The 20,767-nt window shown below is 43.6% G+C and overlaps 1 protein-coding gene across 8 annotated transcripts in view; it reads left to right on the top strand.

The window, feature by feature from the left end:
• The first annotated feature begins 411 nt into the window (after positions 1-411).
• Positions 412-20,767, top strand: part of micu3a (mitochondrial calcium uptake family, member 3a) — a 39,855-nt gene continuing 19,499 nt past the window's right edge. For 5 of the 8 annotated variants that reach the window (XM_061064701.1, XM_061064681.1, XM_061064689.1 and 2 more), the window contains exons 1-8: positions 413-746; positions 8,784-8,931; positions 9,874-9,905; positions 11,525-11,603; positions 14,586-14,633; positions 16,604-16,686; positions 17,487-17,558; positions 19,333-19,374. In XM_061064701.1, coding sequence (XP_060920684.1) covers positions 480-746; positions 8,784-8,931; positions 9,874-9,905; positions 11,525-11,603; positions 14,586-14,633; positions 16,604-16,686; positions 17,487-17,558; positions 19,333-19,374 — 771 coding nt within the window. In that variant the 5' untranslated portion in view covers positions 413-479. Of the gene's footprint in view, positions 747-8,783; positions 8,932-9,873; positions 9,906-11,524; positions 11,604-14,585; positions 14,634-16,603; positions 16,687-17,486; positions 17,559-19,332; positions 19,375-20,767 lie in introns of all 8 variants that reach the window. The other 3 variants (XM_061064709.1, XM_061064718.1, XM_061064674.1) reach the window with 2 other exon arrangements.

The raw sequence follows: 20,767 nt of genomic DNA, 5'->3' as shown, positions 1-20,767 counted from the left end.
CCTTTGTTACCGTTCATTTGAGCTGTTTGACATCAGTTTGGGATCCCTAACCACTTCCTGTTTCTGTGCTTAACTTCATGTCCTAACCTTCCATCTACCAGATAGGCCTTACTTTATTTCAAAATAAAAGCGCATGTTTTGTGTTTGTATATTTTAATGCCCTCTTCTAAATGTGACGGTTTGTGTGGACTGTAGTGACTAGAATAATGTTTTCAAATGTACATTTATATATAGATATATATATATATATATATAGATATATATATATATATTTTTTTTTAATGTGGACCCTAGAATAGCTGAGCTCTTAGAGGGTAGGCTACAGCCAATGTGTGTGGGACTACTGTCAGGTCAGAATCAGCGCTGCAAGTAAATCTCGCGATGACAGCAAGAACCGCGATAGCTAAGTGCTGCCTGCAAAGTTAATCATAGCAGCAAGCACAGCAGCGACAGCAGCAGCAGCAACCAAAACAGCAGCAATGGCCGCTTTCCGCAGGGTGGCTGCGCTGGCCGGGAAAATAAACCTCCTGACGGCGACGAGAACCGAGCTGGTCGGTGGTCAGGCTGCCGCAGGAGGGAGAGCACGGAAGTGTCTGGCTGTCGGTATGTGTCTCGCAACGGGAGGCGCGGTGGCTCTTTACTTCTACAACGATTTGACGACCGTCGCCAGAGGCAGGAAGAGGATGAGGAGTCCCAGCATCAGCGGGCTGCTGCCCTCCATCCCGACTGTAGAAGCCAAAGAGAAGGTAGGAGGCTGAGATAAACCGTGGCTGTGTGTTGTTACCGGTATTAACGAGGATTTAGTGACACAAAGATGGAAAAAGTGTGGTCTTAAGTGTTGGCCTCGGTGTGAAAAACAGCGGAGAGGAGACGACTTTAAACCAGCGAAATGACACCGTAAGGCCTGCTTCTGTTTCCCAGCCAAGGTTGGGCTCTCAGTTTAAAATGTTTTTCCTGTCGGGTGGATAAAGTGTGTCATTCATTCCCAGCACTTTCAGTGGAAACTGTTCGCTCACTGTTTGGCTTCACTGCGGGACGATGTGCGCGCGCAGATGCAGGAACGGCGCTCTCCGCTCGAGCTGGTGCTGAAATGACAACAGCTGTGTGCCCACATCTGCCCACTACTCACTGCACTCAGTGGTGGAGTGCACGGAGTAAACCCACTAATTTTTGAGTCTGCACAGGGTATATGTATCGTATAACCACTTCTGAAAAACAACTGATTTGAATTGCAAAACCAAAGCATTATGCAACTTGTTACAACAGAGTTAGTCGGCCTACACTAGTACATTGCTTCCTAACCCCAACACTGCTAAGGAATAAGAAATAGTTGGCTCAAAGTGCATCACTATGTAGTTGTCTCAGCCTTTAGTCTGTTGGCTAGTTACAATTAAAATCTGCTCCTTTCTCTGGCTATGTTAATTTCATAACAATCCCTACTCCCTTAAAGGTCACATATTCTGCAAAATCCTCTTCTCCATGTTTCTCTAACTATAATATGTGTCTCTAGTCTGTCTACAAACCCCCTAATGATGAGAAAAGTCCATCCTTTCCGTCTTTTACCTGCTCCACTTTTCAGAAAATGTGTGCTCAAACAGGCCGTTTGGAGATTTTCCCTTCATGACGTCACAAAGGGCAGTAACTCCTCCCACAGCTAGGTGTTTGTTCTGCCCTCTGAGTCTGCCTTCTCACCGTAAACAATAGGACATGGAGCGAGAAAGCCCGAAACACCCAAGCCCTTCCAGAGAGTGGGCGTGATCAGACACAGCTCATTTACATATTTAAAGGTACAGACACAGAAACAGCCTGTTCTGAGCAGGGCTGAAATAGAGGGGTTTATAGACATGATCAAATACAAGATCAGAGTGGATTTAGAACAAGAAACTTCACAGACATGTTTTAGGGATTTGGATGAAATGACAATATTGAGTATGTCAATCACTTTGCTAAAAACAATCAAAACACACATTCACTGCATATGATCAAGCCCAGTATGACATACTTCTTTGCATGCATGTTGAAAACACAAGCAGCTAAGCTAGCATAGCGGCTGTCGTTGAAGACAACTCGACATTACTTGTTTCGTAATCTACGTATGAACCAGGGCACAGAATATTAAGAATATGAAAAGCTTTGGGACAAGCAGACGACCACGCCTGAGTAGCTCAGGCATTAGCTTAACAAAAACACACTCAGCAAACTTTAGTCACTCAGCAAGAAGAGCAACAGATGGCAAGAAATTAAAAAACGCTGTCACCAACTACTTTGCAAAGGATATGTTGCCAATTTAAGCTGTCGAGAGAGATCAGGGCTCGACATTATAACTGGCCCGCTGGCCCAGATGAATGATTGACAGAGTCCGGGCCAGCTGATTGCACGTTCAGCTGGCCAAAAAATGGCGGGTTAAAATACTGCCTGAAAAAAAAAATAGACAGTAACACCTTCTCAATTTCACAGCGCTTTCCTGTCATACCAGTGTTTTGTAAGTCATTTTTTTTAAACGTCGCGCTAATAACGTATCATAAGTGTGTGTCACAGTTGAAAGGCAGCCGACGACTTCACTGCTGTCACTCCCGCGAGCGCACTCGCTACACTCGAAATGTACACTTGCACACAGATTTTAACGCAGGTTTTATCTGATAAAAAACACGTTTGGTAAAACGGTTTTTAAAACCATCAGATCCCGACAGAAGCCGAGCTAAAATCAGCATTCAAAGAAAACAAATCACTGGAAAAGTCGAGAGTGACAGCAGGGTGTGACGAAAACAGAAGGGAGAAAAGTTTCAGCCACAGTGACAGACAGCTGGAGGAGCTGGAACACACTGCAGCTAAATTTCCCCTTAAAGTTAAAGACTAGATCCTGGTAAAGATAAAAGTTATTCACAAAGGATCTTAGCCCTTAAGAGAGCTCCTAAAGTAAAGATCTAAGGATGAAGAGTTTCTCACAGAGAAGAAAGAAGGAGAGATTCCAGCTCTATCACAGCCTCATATTAATGTCAGTCAGATTAAAGAGATACTTCACCCGTTGAAACATGAATCTGTATTGACATTGGGTCATATATGTAGTAGAAATGTGAAATAAATTTTGAAGTTGCTGCCTTCTTGGCTGAGAAAAGGCAGAAAGTGTCTTTTTGGCTCAGGTGGATGAGAGACACCAAATCCCAGAATGCACAGCACCGCAGTGCATTCCCACTAAGGTCAGGTTTACAGACATGCTTACTTCAACACATGAGGCCGTTTCCTCAACTGATTCCGAGATTTCTTCCAGAAGGAATTAGCATTTTGGAAATTCCTGGCAGAAAACAGACTCTATGTCTGTGTTCATAGGCAAACAGTGAGAGCACCGACACTACCAGTCCGCCCCGGCTCCTCGTCCTCGGACAGGCAGGCGGCCAGCAATATAGCAATATAGCCCCGAGACGGTTGCTGCCGACAGACCGGTTTTGTTTCTTGGCTGCTGCGGCCAGTGGTCAGCGGCGGCCCCGGCGGGCAGCGGCCGAAGCAGCCAAAACACAAGACCGGCCTGTCGCAGCAGCCGTCTCGCCGCTATATTTATATTTTTTCACCATTATCAGCTTTCTCCATAGAGCTTGTTAGCATAGCTTCCAAGCAATATGGCAGACGTTAAGTTTCGATTCTGGGAGTGAGTTCCCAACCACTGATCTGTGATTGGTCTGTAGCTTCAGTGGTCGAAAATATGAGGAACTAGCGTTGTAGTTTCACCCCGTTAACAGCAACAGCTTCCAGTGATGCAAAACTCATCATTTTGCGTCACTGGAAGCTCCTTTTCATACTTAGAAATACAAAGATTTCCCATCTCAGGGGAAAATGAGGGCGTGATGCACGACCATTCAGAAATACTACCAGGTTTCTAATGATACAAAGCTTCATGCAAATGGGTGAAGTATCCCTTTAAGTAGACTCTTACAGTTACCAGCATGGTGAATAAACATGAGCACATGAATATAAGAAAAATACATTTAATTCTCAATTAATTAAATAAAAGTTGTAATTTACTTTTGCATCAGAATGGTTCAAGAGTAAATTGGTGACTGTTATTCTTCAAATCAAAAGTAACGTCCCTGGGCCAGCGGTTACAATGGTCGGGCCAGTGATCTTTGAAAACCAGTGGCCGGGTGGCCAGTGGCAAATGTAGCTTAATGTCAACCCCTGCAGATGATTTTGGACCCGACAAACACCCCGCCTAGCCTCATTTAAAATGCTCTCCTAATAGTTTTTGTTGGTCTGTGTGCAATATTTCAGTCAAGAATTCTGGTCATAGATTCAACAATTTATTGCACTTGTGGTTTGTACAGTTGTATTTGGCGGTATTGGTTCTGCTCTTAGCTCTCAGCAGTGTCAGTGCAGCATTCCTAAGATCTTGCTGAGAGCGCATTTAAAGAGGACATATTATCCCCTTTCTCCAGCTTTTCAAACAGTCCCCTGTGGTCTAAATGAAACATCTGTGCTGTGCTTTGGTCAAAATATAACATGAATCAAGCACCAGAGGAGGTTTGTGACCCTGTATAAACCAGCTCTCTCAGAACGCTCCGTTTTGGTGTGTGTGTCTCTTTAAATGCAATGAGCCCCCCCCCCCTTCCTGGTAGACATCACTCCTCTGTAGAGAGAATAAAAATTGCCGACCTGCTCAAAAGTTTTGTTCTAGGCTGGGGGTGGAGTCCATGGTTGGAGATAACAGGGGAGGGGAGGGTATTTTTTTCTTTTTACCAGAATCCCACTGTGACATCACAAGGAAAGTAAATTTGAAACAGAGCATTTTTCTCTGTGTTGTAAGACTTATGCAGACCACAAACAAAGGACTGGATGGGTTTATTTCACATTTTATGGGTCTGTAGACACTCAGGTTACCCAAATATATGTTTAGAAACACTGTACAAGTGGATTTTTCATAATATGTCCCTTTTAATTCATGCAGAACAGAACCTGAATGTGCATGAAATGATATCGACATCTTGCAGACATAACAAGCAAGCAATTCATCCTAGAGTATAAAATGCGCTGACTGAAGCTGCTGGAGGTCGGGGTGGTGGAGGGAAAATTGCACAGCAGAGTCTAGCAGCAGAGTGGATGTGATGCAGGAGGAGTGAGAGGCAGAATGGTTTAAATAGACCGCCTTGTTGTTGAGTGTGGTGATGATTGGTTAGAATTGGGGCAGTTCTCAGATCAGCTGATGGCCGCTTGTGGTCAGGACAAACATATTCCGCCTGAACTAACGCAGGGATCCATTTAACAAAGTAAATCCTGTAGGTCACTTTGAAATGTTTTACTGATCCATACTCTGTTTGATCCTGATTCTTGCTCTGCAGATTTCACTGTTTTTGAATTGCATTTACTTGACCTCCATGAGAAGGCGAGCAGATATGAGCCTGTTATGATCAGTAGAAACGTCCTGATTAAGTTATTTTTCTTGGGCTCACAATCAAACTTGACTTACTTTGGATATCTGCTGAGTGTACTTGTGTTAAACTGGTCCATATGAGCACACTGAACTTCCTTTAAAGGGATATGCAACGTTACTTAAATATGTATCTGGGACACTGAAATAACAGCTGTTCTTTCAGGAACATTTAAATGAACTGATGGCATTGGTTAATCAGAACTCGTGGTTAGAAATCCTATCAGTGGTGTTAAGTATAATGTTGCTTCGTAAATGTAGTGTTGGATGGAAGAGTTGATTGTCGGGACGCTGCGATAAGGGGAGCGTTTGTTGCCAGTTTTAAGCACAAGAGCCCCAAAGGAAGAGCGATAGCCACTCAACTCAGGAACAGGATTATTCCAGTGGGAAAAGGAAAAACAGCCATCTGTTACTCTGTTAATTTATCCTGAAATAATTCTGAAGAATAAGGTTTAAAGATTGTGAAAACTCACCTGCAGGGAAACATATATAAGTTAAATCTCCAATTTATAAAAACCTTCAAATCTACAATCATATTTCAACCAAAACCACAATGTTTTCGCAGACAAACAAACAACGTATTTTAACCATTTAAAAATTTACTGAACTCTCCTGATCCTAATAATCCACCAAACATGAGTCGCAACGATTTAAATCCAGTGAAAGTTTTGATCACATGACATCCATGAAGATCCACAGACTGCTTCATATTGACCTCTGCTGTTTCACTGACGTTTTGATAACAGCCAATCGGAGCCTGAGTTGAAAGGAGTTGCCTGCCCCTGTTCTGACGGCCAATTATATGCAACTGTGCCCATGACTGGCATCTCTTGCAGCCAATAAAATTCTCTAAACATGGATCTGCTGCTTCTATCAATACTTGGGGGGGATATCTTCATGCACACACTAAGGAGAGGGATTTAAAGTAAATTTGGTTTGAGGGATATTTATACCAAGATAAGCTCTGAGCCATGAATTATTTGGAGAAAACAGACAAATCGGTGTAAAATTAGACATTAAATATCCCCCATAAATCTGGAATGGAACGATCCTTGTGATTCTGGCAGGCGGCCGAGGCTCTGGCCAACGAATCGACGAGTACTCGATCATATTGGGTCGCCCCTCTGGCAAACACCCGGCTGCCTGAGAGGAGATCACTACAACATCTGTTCTGCAGTCATGACAACATAAGCAGGCATCAAACACAAATTCAGTCGTAGCAGGTAGATAACATGGCATTGCAACTATCCAAGAACACAAGTGTACCACACGGTCATTTTACATCTTCTCTTTTTCATTACTTTGTATACCAAGACGTTGCATTCCTTTCTCCATCATGTTGTACAGCATGCGTGTGCGCAGAGCTGCCTTTCCAGAACTTCATAAACTTCATTCATTAGCGTCAGCCGAAGCCATGGGCGTCTTTGCTCGTGCACTTGATTACAGTGCATTCCTATGAAGCCGAGCGCTCATCTCCTATTCATGCCTTCAAAAGCCCCCTCGGTGGAGGCAGCATCAAAGCTTTATGAATGAGTCTGTGCGCTCATTAGCATGTTAGCTGAGCTGAACGGGAGCCTCGGCGCACTGGGCCCTGCAGCCAAACAGGTTTAAATTTGGAAACCTCTCTGCTAATTACGCCGCTCCATGCAGCACAATCTGTTGGCATAGCAGCTTTCCTTCACTGCAGCTAATCAAGATGAAGCCCTGGCTCCTTACAGAGAGAGCGAGAGAAAAAGGAGAGAGAGATGGGAGAGATGCTAATTAAGTAGAAAGTAGTGACAAAGTATTTGTGTGTGTGTGTGTGTGTGTTCGCGTGTGCCCCTGTTCTCCCGTTATAGCCCTGCGCCAGAGGTGCTTACTGTTTATAATCTCTGAGAGCTAAATGGAGAGAGTTGAAGCCAAGAATAGATGAGTTTCCTCATTACTGAGGTTCAAAAGCAGTGAAGAGGCAATTCAAGTTGAGATTCAGTACGAGAGGCAAGACAGTGTCTCTGTGCAGAAAGCCACAGCTGGGAGAGTCACGTTCAAAAGAACATCCAAGTGAACCCCACAGTGAGTATTCCTGTGATACGTCTCTCAGTCTATAAAGTTAAAAAGTGATTAAAATATGTAGCTATTTCCCAAAGGAGCAATATGTAACTCTGACCCCTAGTGTTTAAAATGGGTACTGCTGAGGTGACTGAGGTCCTTTGGAGTGTGCAGGACTCTGCTACGGACTTTTTATGACACTGTGGTGGCGTCTGCACTTTTCTATGCAGTGGTCTGCTGGGGAGGAGGGAGCACAGAGAGAGACAGGAAGAGACTGAACTGACTGATCAGGAGGGCCAGTTCTGTCTTGGACTGGACTCTGTAGAGGAGGTGGGTGAGAGGAGGATGTTAGTGAAGCTGACATCCATCATGGACAACCCCTCTCACCCCCTGCATGACACTGTGGGGGCCCTGAGCAGCTCCTTCAGCAGCAGACTGAGACACCCACCCTGTAAGACAGAGCGCTACCGCAGGTCTTTCATCCCATCTGCCGTCAGACTGTTTAATCGGGCTCTTTAACAGCATCACCACTCATATCAATAATGCTACACACTGTGTGTGTTTTTTAATTATAAGTCTTTCCACAAGTGGAAATGCACATACCTGGTATTATTCTATTATTGTATTTTTTCTCTGCCGTTATTTAACTGATGTACCTATGTTTGATTTTTATTTTAAATAATTTTATCCCTTTTTCCTGTTTTTTTGAGCTGCTGTAATACAAAAATTTCCCCCATGGGGGATCAATAAAGTTTATCTTTATCTTTATCAGTCCAAATTCTAAACATTGTAGAGAGCTGTCTCCCCCCGCCTCCTCCTCTCTAGAGTCGATGCTCACGCAGGTTGCCATGTGGTGAACACTGAAGCTTCAGTGTTTATCCAGCTCTGCATCGGTCTGTAAACCTTTCTACGTTCTAACCTCTCCATTTTTCAAAAGCATCTCCAATATTGATCCTAGTTTGAGCACGTTTCTGCTAGTGGAGCTTATTAGAAACTCAGTGTCTTAAAACCGCCTACCTTCTCTGGTCCAAACAAATCCAGAGCATTCAGGACCAGAATCTAAAGTTAGAAGGAGGACATACTGGCTGCTGCATTGTTATCAGAGAAGCCAGCACTTCAACATAGCATGTTTCCTTAATGTCTGATCATATAGTAAGATCACTTTATCATTTCACTCACTACACATCTCACTGACTTTTTTTACTGACTGTGCAGAGGTAATCAGAAGGCTCCTTTGTTAATCTTAAATCTCATATTACCTAAACAATATTTTACATGATTCTACATTTCCTCAAAGTGAATAACATTTCTTTTATGTTTTGCATTTTTCTGTCTGCAGGCTCGTCCCTTTGACTTTGAGGAGGGGGACGTGTACATGTCGTCCCACGAGCATCGCTTCCGCACGTTCAGCTCTGTGGAGTACGACGGGCAGCTGTACATGACCCCGCAGAACTTCATCGAGTCAGTCACCATGAGCGAACCAAGAAGTAAGGCACAAAAAGGAGCTCTCACTGTATTGTGTATTTCTAGTTTTTGAAGCAAAGCTGTGATCTAAAATTGACATTCCAATAATGACATAGATTGAGGTGTGAGATAGATCTTCTCTTTTTTTTTTTCACTGAAACAAAGTCTTAGAACACTTAGAAATCCTGAGTCTGAACAGGTCTCTGCTGTTTCTGTCAGCCTGCTGCCAGTAGTAACAGATTAGTCCTGGCCGGCCTCATAGCAGATGGCTCTCAACTATTGTTTAGTCTGAGGTTAATGTTAGTCTCACACACACACACACACACACACACACACACACACACACACACACACACACACAAAGACACACACCTGATACACTTCCTGACTTGTCCAGCGTCCATTTATGCTTTCTCTCAACGATTAAACCATCCTAACCCGACACTTTAGGAATTATTCCCTTTAAGTGGTTTGAATTGTTCTCAAAGGTTAAAATGATCAAAAACACCTGTGCACGCACCGTTCTCTCCTGCAGCTAATGGGTGATAGGTGCGTGCAAACCGTGCACCTGTATGTGTGTGTTTACATCTGCCCCGGCTCACTGACACACGATACAGCAGCACATAACCTCTCAGCGGCCGACATCCTCTGATGCCTCCTTTGAAGTTGAATTAGATGAACTTTGTTGTATAAAACAGAACAAAAGTAGTATCTGCTTTTACGGGGACATTCCACAAACTACAAAGACGAGCACAGGGCACTTTAGACGCTACAAATGGGCCCGTGATGATGACAGTGTATATACAATGTGTGTGTGTGTATGTGCCTGTTGTGACAGTACCAAGCACATTAAGACCCGTTCCTAGATCATACAGATGCTATCTGACCAAGCCCACCCAAACTCTCTTCTCCTCTTCCCCTCCTCCTTCTTCTTCTTCTCTCCTCTTTTGTCTCGTTCCCGGCAGACAAGAGGCCCTGGAGGTCCCTGACCAAACAGGTGGGAGACACACTCTTAATGCCTCTGTGGCTGGCATCTGTTGCATGTTACATCTGTAGCAGTCCTTGTAAACCCTGCACAGTCAAATCTGGACTTTGCAGCACATGATCAGAGGCTGTTCTGTGTGTAGCAGCAGTTTTACATGTAGCGTTAGAATATTATCGCATATCCTGATTTTAAAAACAGAGATAAGGCCTCATCCTGATAGTGAGAATCTGATTTTGCTACCTGGAGAACTCTGAAAGAAAACAGGAAACTGTGACACTTCAAAGAGCCTCCGCAGGCGTGGCCTCAGCCAAGTGGTTTAAAGGTTTAGTTTTTCAAATTCAAGACAAAGGTTCAATTAAGGGGGAGACAAAAACACACACATGGGAGATTTCAAACATCAGTGCTGAAGGTCAATAGAGTGAGTTCAAGGGAGTGCAGACTTTCAAAAAGGAGTGACTGGGTGAATTCAATGTAACCAACGAGTGACAGAGTGCAACCAATCAAGGGACAGGAAAGGAGAAACCAGGAAGTGAACTAAAGGAAGTAATGTAGGTGAAGAAGGGAAGTGAGAGCAATCCTTAAAACCTTGCTGCATGTAGTGATTTACGAGGGGAGAGGGTTCATCTTTATGTTTTTAATATGTTTTGGTGTCTTCATCTTCCTACCGTAGTGTCATGCATCACGTATGTTGTGCTGTTTGTGTCGTTCCTCTGTCTTTTCCAATATTTGCACACAGCTTTTGTCCTCACTTTGCTTCTAAATCCTCGCTTTGAAACAAGACACACTACACTCTCCATCTCAACATCTTCACTTGATACTGCCGTAACTGTACTGTCTTCCTGTTCTGCTCCTGACTTCAAACAACAGAGGCCAAAAGTAAATAGCACCCTCTGCTGGTGAAAGCATTTGAGAACTGCTGTATTTATTTTGTCCCATTGATTTGAATCGTCCCCCATCTGTTAGCTATCAACGCTGTTATAGCGCAATATACAAACAAAAGGGGAACCTCCTAATTAAACATCCAGTGTTTTCAGACCAAACAGTTCTGGGTCCTTGTTGAAGATGAACTATCCATTAGAGAGTTCCCTGAGTACTGCAAAGCATGGGAACTGTATTTTGTGTCTGCATTTGCACCGCCTTGGTACTAACTCTGAAGCAGGAGCTCAAAAGGTTCCTCTTAACCCGGTTCAACAAACTAAAATAGTTCATAGTTCCTGTGGTGTGGAATGAATAAAAAAAAAAAGAGGAGAGTTTCCAACCGTTCCTAGAACTATGAGGATGTTCCTGCGTTCCGAAAAAGTCTATTGCTTCAAGCTAGGGATGCATCTGTTCATCATCTCTATCTGCTGATATCGACCTCGAAGAGAATTACATTTAACAGCAGAATATCTGACTTGTGCCGCTCCAATCGATAGTTTCTAGGAACATTTTTTCCTCCTGCATCTTCATGGCATGTTGTCCTCTCTCTCTTTCTATTTATCTATCTCTCTCTCTCTCTCTCTCTTTCTCTCTCTCTCTCTCTCTCTTTCTCTCTCTCTCTCGTTCCCTCTCATGCTTCGTATGTTTGTTGTTGTGTGATGCACGTCGGACGAGTCATTTTAAAATGTTGTGTTTTTGTGCATGCTCATCAGGAGCTGGAGAAGATTTTGACAGATACTCCGCCCGTATGGAGAGGATCCTCCAAACTGTTCCGCAACCTGAGAGAACGAGGTGAGAGAGTGCACACACACACACACACACACACACACACACACACACACACACACACACACTCTCAAACTCTAAAAAAAGCAGGTATAATAGCAAACACTAACACAAATGCAAACACTTTAGGTTACTCTCTCAGCTCCACAGCGTACCTGCTTATGTGTGACTACACAGTGCTTGTGAGCGTGTGTGTGTGTGTGTGTGTGTGTGTGTGTGTGTGTGTGTGTGTGTGTGTGTGTGTGTGTGTGTGTGTGTGTGTGTGTGTGTGTGTGTGTGTGTGTGTGTGTGTGTGTGTGTGTGTGTGTGTGTCACTGTAGGTGTCTCTAATCCGGGGTTGGAGTCATGCTGTCCTTCCTTAGAGCCAAACAACCTGCTGAAAGAACTAAAAATAAAAATCTCCTCCTCTCCTCTCGTCTCCTCCTTCCTCTCCTTCCTCTCCTTCCTGTCCTCTCCTCTCCTCTCCTTTCCTTTCCTCTCCTCTCCTCTCGTCTCCTCCTTCCTCTCCTTCCTGTCCTGTCCTGTCCTCTCCTCCTTCCTCTCCTCTCCTCATATTAAATCAGAACATTTTAATCTGCACTAAATTGACGATCAACTCTACCACTGAGTAACAGTCTATCTCGACCAGAAAGTCGTTAGACACGCCCTACACGTTGCACCATGGGCTTTACGCCGTGCTCTTTGGATCGTACAAATACGGCCCAAGAAGTGTGAAAGGGAATAACTTTGTATAAGAGGAGACAAAAGAGGGAACGATTGTAAACCTTTACTGAGTCTTCAAGACGAAGAAGACATTGTATTTATATACACTGCAGGTCTGTTCAAAGTATTGTTGGCATATTGCCAAGACCACACACACACACACACACACACACACACACACACACACACATTCAGCAATCCCTCTCTAATATACCTTTTCGTTTATATTTCCTCCAAACCTCTCATTTCCTCTTTTACAAGTTTATTCACAGTTATCTGTGTGTGTGTGTGTGTGAGTGTGTGTGAGTGTGTGTGTGTGTGTGCGTGTGTGTGTGTGTGTTTGTGTGTCTGCTGATGTCAGTACATGCTCGTCTCTTCATGCCATGATGAGTGAGGACAGTTAAAATCCTTGGGATGACTTAGGATTTCTGAGAATGACAAAGGAATGCACGGAGCTGCCAGAACAATGTTGACTGTGTGTGTGTGTGTGTGTGTGTGTGTGTGTGTGTGTGCTTCTGTGTGTGTGTGTGTGTGTGTGTGTGTGTGTGTGTGTGTGTGTGTGTGTGTGTGTGTGTGTGCGCTTCTGTGTGTGTGTGTGTGTGTGTGTGTGTGTGTGTGTGTGTGTGTGTGTGTGTGTGTGGGGGGGGGGCTGTGTGTGTGTGTGTGTGTGGGTTGTAGGCTAAGTAGCTTGATCCTTGCTGCTGCCTGTGTTGCTTTATGATTACGCTGCCTTGACATAGGTGTTAATAAATGTTCAAATAAAAAATGTTGCTATGCATTAAGCTAATATCTTACTAGGGTATTAAACTGTGGTTACTTTCCTTCCTGTTTGAATTCAACCGTGCTGTTATTTTGAAATACAGTAAGGCCTATCTGGTAGATGGAAGGTTAGGACAGGAAGTTAAGCACAGAAACAGGAAGTGGTTAGGTATCCCAAACTGAGGTCAAACAGCTCAAAGGAACGGTAAGAAAGGTCATTGTGTGATGTCATAAGGTCAATGTGTGATGTCATAAGGTGGATATTACTTTGGACTCGTCAGCTGAGCTGTCTGAGAGTTTGTTAAAGTGAAATGAGACATTCAAAGATGCAGCAGTGTCCTTCTTTTACATCACTGAGACTACAGGGAGACACTGAGGACGACTATCTACGGAGAGCCTGAAGGGACAAAACACCATGAAAGTATTTATAACCAAACGTTGGTTCAAACTCAAGAGTCTTCCAGCATTTTTTGTCAATGTAAATGAGACTCAACCTCATATCGGGTGGACCTACAGTAGTACTTGTATTTTTGTTGCCGTGGTGATATAAGAACAGGTGTCAATATAGTTTGATTCACTAGAATCGTACACGTTTAATAATCTCTTATTGTGACAACACTACTTCTTAAAAGTTCTTATCATGAAGGAGTGAAACACAAACTGAAATATCCCACAGCTGGTCTCGTACAGAGTTTCTCCCACGTTAACATGTGTGTTGAAATCTGTGAATCCAGCTCATTATGAAGCGTTGATCACTGAGACTTGGTGAGTGTAAACATGGTGAATGTATTTGAGAAACCCGAGACGTGTCAGAGTGTATCTCCTGGTGTTTGCACAGCTCGGGCTACATGCAGAAGAGAGAATTCAGTTCCAAACCAGCTCCTCGACACAAAACAGTCGAGCATCGGGAAAACACAAAAACTCACACAGGCCTTGACTGGTGTCATGTTCACCTTCACACACACACACACACACACACACACACACACACACACACACACACACACACACACACACACACACACACACACACACACACACACACACACACACACAAACACACACATGCATGAGAAAGCAGTCTCCCGTAACACTCAAGCGAGTCACCCTGAACTATCTAAGCGATCAGACAGAAAGCGAAACAGAGGGAGAGAGGGATGAGATGGAGCTACAAAGATTCCTAAATGGGCCTTAGGCAAGAAAGGATCATCTCCTGAAACATTTTTCACTTGCTTATCCAAACACAGAGACACACACACACACTGTCCCACCAGCCAGGGTCTTTACTTTGGACACTCGGGGTGTAGAAAAAGAAACGGTGTGTGGCCAAATGGCTCTTGGCGGCTCGGCTCGAGAAGACACATTTTAAGATGCTATCTTCATGAAAGGAAGGATTATGTGTGTGAGTGTGTGTCAGGAGGCCCACGCTCTTTGAACATCTGTAAACACTGTGTGTGTGTGTGTGTGTGTGTGTGTGTGTTGAATGTGACCTTTTCTTTAACTCCCCGTGTCTTGGTTTTATTACAGGCATCATCTCGTACACAGAGTACCTGTTCCTGCTCTGCATCCTGACAAGTGAGTCTCTCTCCTCACAGCCTCCTTCACTTCATGTTTTACTCTCTTCTTCTTCTTCTTGATTTCTCGTTTCACTTCAGCAGTTTTGCGGCACGTATTTCAGAAGAACAAGGTTAGCTGAGGTACATGATAGAAACTAAACTTCGGCCCACCCAGAACTTAACAAGAGGCAATTATGACTGCTGGGTTTCCCCTTCCCCTTGGGGTAACACAGACGTTAAAGAGAAGACTACCTCCACTTACACTCTGAAAACTTAAACGGAGACAGGAATGTGAGGCTTACTGCCGTATCAGTCAAGTCAAATTCATTTTCTTATTACTGAATACAGTTTCCTAAATGTTGACCAGGTCTGCCTCTGTTTCCCCTGGAGTTACTGTTTCCCTTCTGCTCAGCGCTCTTTTTTAAATACAGAAAAATTAGAATTAAACACTTAAATATCTAAACAGTTAGCCAGAGAAATCCTTCATTTTAGAGTTTTAACTGGACTTGCCTTGTTTTGGCCTTCGCCATGACAGACACCGCATGTTAATCGTTGCCGTGGAAACACCAGATTTTACGTTTGAGAAGGCGTGAGCTGCTGCTGAAAGCTGGCGTACTGTTGCTGTATGTGCTGCTGTGATAAAAACGTCATGTAGATTATACTCGGATACATTAGCTCGTCTGTAAACATATTCTCTTCCTCAGGTCGGTTTCACCCTGTCGTCATGACTACGGTCGACTCGACGTCATCTTTTGTTATTGTTTTGATTGAGAGCCCCCTGGTGGTGAAATCTACATACTGTGCATTTAAAGGTCTCACATTCTCCTCCTCTTCAACCAGTGTAAATAAGTCTCTAATTTAAACCCCTCTATTTCAGCCCTGCTCAGAACAGGCTGTTTCTGTGTCTGTACCTTTAAATATGTAAATGAGGTGTGGCTGACCACGCCCCCTCTCTGGAAGGGCTTAAGTGTCTCGGTCTTTCTCGCTCCATGTCCTATTGTTTACAGTGAGAAGACAGACTCAGAGGGCAGAACAAACACCTAGCTGTGGGAGTGTCACCCACCTGGGGGAGGGGTTACTGCCCTTTGTGATGTCATGAAGGGAAAATCTCCAAACTGCCTGTTTGAGCACACATTTCTGAAAAGTGGAGCAGGGAAAAGATGGAGAGGATGGACAGTTGGGGGGTTTGTAGACGGACTAGGGACACATGTGACCTTTAAGTGCCTGTGTCCACAGACGGCGTTTTGTACACTGGTAGGGCCCGTTTTCAAAACAAATGTGGTTGAGCGTTTTCAGGTTCAATGTCCAGAGTGAAAAATCGCCCTCAGCGTCAGCTGAGCTGGTTGATGTTACTTCCTCCTCACTGACTAATCAAAATCAAGAAGGGGCGTGGCTTCTGATACTAGTTTTGTCAACAACAATGTCAGATGAGGAGCTAATCTGACTCGTCTACTTGAGGGTACAATTTCCAGGTGTAGAGCAACTTTGGGTTAAGAGCCATCACTCATGTGGCTGCAGGAGCTGGGGATCGACCCCCAACCTTCCGTCTGAGAGACGACCGACTCTACCACTGAACCACAGCCGCCCCATTCACATGCGCTGATGTGGACAGTTTTAGTTTTGTAGCTCTCTGCAGCAAACGTCTCTGTTCTGGTATTTTCATATAAATTTGACCAAGCTGAAACTCATTTTGAAGGATCACCAGCTTCACACGATCGATAAGAATCAGGTTGAATGGTGCAGAAAAATCCAATATCAGCTGTAGCTCGTATTCCATATGGATTCATCTGCCTCGTCTCCCGCATGTTTCGCCTATGCCACTTTTTCACCATGCTATTTCTGGATTTAGAAATCGCTCAACACACACACACACACACACACACACACACACACACACACACACACACACACACACACACACACACACACACACACACACACACACACACACACACTCTCACCCTATGTGCTCTCCTCTCTGTTCTCCAGAACCCCACGCTGGCTTTAAGATTGCCTTCAATATGTTTGATGCGGACGGCAACCAGATGGTGGACAAGAGGGAGTTCATGGTGGTGAGTCTCTGATCCTGGGAGAAAATCTATCCCATCATTTTATTTTTCAGTGAATTTCTTAGTTTAGATAAACCCGCACGTTGACTGCTGCTCATTAAAACTCTTGTACTGTTCCAGGATATAAACTCCTATAATGAAGTGTTTACTATCGTGCTGTATTTAAAAAAGGCTGCTTGATTATCTCTGAACACTTAAACATGCAATGAATGAAAATAACAGTAATCATTTCATCTTGATTATCTTGTTTTCATGACTTTGCTTGTAGCAGAAAGAGACTACAAGTAAGGCTTTCACACCTGCAAAAAACTCCTGATATTTCCAGGCTCAGCGTCATGTGTGAACACAAACAGCTGAATGTTTCTCTCTGACTTTTTTTCTGAGTTTCTCCTCCAGCCTCCTCGTATTTATTCTGCAGAAAGTCAGAGTGAGCTGATGTGAGAACGCAGCAGGATATAATCAGGAGAATTCACCTGGAGTGAGTTGGAGGGGGTGTTGACATTTATTCCCTGTGAAAAAAATTATGAAAAAGTTTATTCCCTGACATTATATAGATATTTTCAGGAGTGCAGATGTGAAAACGACAAATGTCATTTATTCAAATTATTATGTTATTTAAAAAAATGGTGCTGCCCTAAAACGATAGGTCCCTTCAAATGTCAAACTGGCAAACCGACACTCTCTTCATGACTTTGACAAAGTCATCAAAGACCATGTTGCCCCGATGAGCGAATGGTTGTGTGAGTTTAAACTTTTAAACTTCACGCTGAACTTTGAGTTTAAGGTTTGATCTCTTGTTTCAGCTTCAGGAGATCTTCCGCAAGAAAAATGAGAAGAAAGGGCGGAGAGGAGATGCCGAGAAGTCGGCACAGTTGGTAAGAAAACTGGTAACTGAGGCGGAGGGGGTTTTTTATGTGTGAGGAGAGACGTGTGTGTGTTAATGGATGGAGAATGTAATTACACTGCTAATAACCACCGTTACAGCTAAAAGTAAAAACATGGATTTAATGTCTGTATGTACATGGACGTCAGTTGTGCTGCTTTCATCTGAGTGGAGAAGTTAAAATACAAAGAATATTCTGAATGTCAACAATAAAGAGGAAACGTTACTCTGGAGTCATTTTTAAACATCCATGAGTGTAATGTGGCACAGCATCTCTTTTGTTGTTACTTAAAGGAGCAATATGTAACTCTGACCGCTAGTGTTTAAAATGGGTACTGCAGTCCAAATTCAAAACATTGTAGAGAGCTGTCTCCCCCCCCTCCTCTCTAGAGTCGATGCTCACGCAGGATGTCATGTGGTGGTCACTGAAGCTTCAGTGTTTAGCCAGCTCTGCATCGGTCTGTAAACCTTTCTGCGTTCTAACCTCTCTCCATTTTTCAAAAGCATCTCCAATATTGATCCTAGTTTGAGCACGTTTCTGCTCGTGGAGCTTATGAGAAACATGCAGAGGCTTTTTAGGTCGGGTACAATCACTTCTATCTGAACCAGTTCTCTTGCCCGCTTCCATCACTGCAACACCTGTTGGTTTGACCTGATAACTGCTCTCATATCTGGCAAACCGAAGGGGCGTCCAAAACGGCCGTGTGTGGAGGTGTCTTAAAACCGCCTACCTTCTCTGGTCCAAACTAATCCAGATCATTCAGGACCAGAATCTAAAGTTAGAAGGAGGACATACTGGCTGCTGCATTGTTGTCAGAGAAGCCAGCACTTCAACATAGCATGTTTCCTTAATGTCTGATCATATAGTAAGCTCACTTTATCATTTATCAGATCTTAATGATTGGACCTTTGAGATGTAAAAAATGTACTTGTTAAGGGGTTATTTTCTGACGTCTAGACGTTATATTTTGAAATGTTAAGAAGAACAAATTTGACGTCTTAACACGGACGTCGCTCCAGAGGTTTTGAGCATTTCCAGTTTCCACAACTAACCTACATTTTTTCAGTCTCTACACATCTTACATGTTGCTCCTTTAACGTGCAGAGAGAGAGAGTGCTGTGTCAAATTGTACATGTGGATGTATTTAAAATGACACATCATCATCCGAGCTAATCATCATTTGTACATAAACAGGTCGTAAAGTTGGTTAACCCTTCATGTAACCATTTGTGAGTGCATGCAGCCTAATAGAAATACTGCTTATACAAGGTGATCTCTCTTTACTGTGAAAGTTAACCATACTGTTTACTTGTTGGATTGGATACACTCTAAGAATAAGTCGTCATTTTCAACTCTTCTATGATTACAGCAACACATTACACCTTTTATTTCCAAGAGCCACATGTGGAATCAGTCAGGCTGGGCTAATATAAGGCAGTGTTTCCATGTTTCCATCACATAGGCCATACCTGGGTGGGCCGGCTCACGTCCGTCCTTCAGATAGAGACAGATTTGTCACTTTCTTGCACAGAGTTGCACGAATCATCAGTGGGAAGAGCAGAGTTGTAGTGCAAAGTGTGTGTCGTTGTAAAAAGTAATCATAGCTGTGTTGAAAATGACACATCCCTCTGCATAGTGTATCCACAGCCTCTTTCCTTGCATGTACTAACATGTCTTTTACCTTCTCTCCTTTTTCTCTTTAAATGCATGCTCTGTGCTGCTCTCTCTCTCTCTCTCTCTATCTCTCTCTCTCTCTGTGTGTTAGAGTATGCAGCTCTATGGATATCAGGTTGCCCCCATGAACAGCGTATGTATCCAAAGCCATAACCCCCCTCCCCCAGTCTCTTTTTTTTTTAAAGGTGACCCATAATGCTGATCCCCCTTTTAAAACTCACATACAGTGTTATAAATGAGGTAAACATATGTTGGAGTAATCCCAGGATAAGTCTGCAGAGGGCGCTAAACGGCTCGCTCTGCAAATCATGCGATAGTTCCCCGATAATTTGTAAGCTTGATCCAAAGGGAACTGGAGTGTTGGAGGATCTTGAAGACGTTCCACCTCTCCTCCTGAAAGGCTTCTTCCGTTCTAAACTATGTGGTGGATGGAGCTAGAAAACCAGATAGTTTAAAACGGAAGAAGCCTTTTGGAGGAGAGGTGAAACGTCTTCAAGATCCTCCACCAGTCCACTTGCCTTTGGATCGAGCTTTGAATTTACCATGAACCGGATCACTGAGAACCCACACAGACAGTTCCCGATAATTTACAAGACTGCTTCAAGCCTCTCAAACCTCATAGGGTGAATAGGCTGAATACCAAGCTAGCCGTTACTCAATCTTACTTCATTATGATGTGAAGACAGTGTCGTTGTTAAAGACTTACTCTCTCTGTAATAAAGCAAATAAGAGAATGAGGATCATATTGATTGTTTTATGACTTTGGCACGTAGCATAAGATGTGAATTATGGGAGTCTGACATGCAGCACTGGTTTTCCTTTTAAGTCTGGCGATTCTATTAAACTTGTTTTGTGTGATTTTTCATGAATCCTGTGATACTCAGGCGACTCTTTAATGTGCCTGTCACCCACTTTTGTTCCCTGACCTGGCCTTTCAGAGAGCCTTAACCCCGACACAGTCCACCTGATCCTCTGTAGTCATTACAATGTACACAGTAGACTCCCTGAAAGGACGGACGGATAAAGAGAATGACTTCCTACAAGACAGTGTCCATCTGTCAGCTCGGCTGGGTGATTGATCAAGGGATGATTACACAGTGAGGGATGAATGGAGAGATAGAAGCCAGAAGAGGAGTAATAGATTTAAGAGGTCAGGAGAGATGAACTCCTACAAAAAGAGAGTGATGTGATTTAGAAAGACTCGGGGCTCTCTGAAGCAATCAGACAGAGACCGTTTCAGACCGGTCTAGGCCCTGTGTTGTCTGTTTGGCAGCGCGTGTGTTCCTTTTAAGGCAAATAGAGAGCAGGAGATTTTAAGACGCCTGAATATGCACAGGAAGTCGCAGCTGTTGTGTGGCTACAAAAACAACTGAAAACGCTGCAGGCCAGTAGATGGCAGTGTGACTTTCTAATGAAACAATACGTGCATGCTCACACACTCTGTCCTTCCACAGAGCGCTGAGGTAGAAAGAGTTGACATTTCAGGAAAATGTTGACTGGGAGTCATCAGCAGGAACAGAACTTGA

Source organism: Labrus mixtus, chromosome 2 (assembly GCF_963584025.1).
Source record: "Labrus mixtus chromosome 2, fLabMix1.1, whole genome shotgun sequence".
In the NCBI taxonomy this organism is placed as follows: Eukaryota; Metazoa; Chordata; class Actinopteri; order Labriformes; family Labridae; genus Labrus; species Labrus mixtus.
This window is presented reverse-complemented; position numbering and strand designations above follow the sequence as displayed.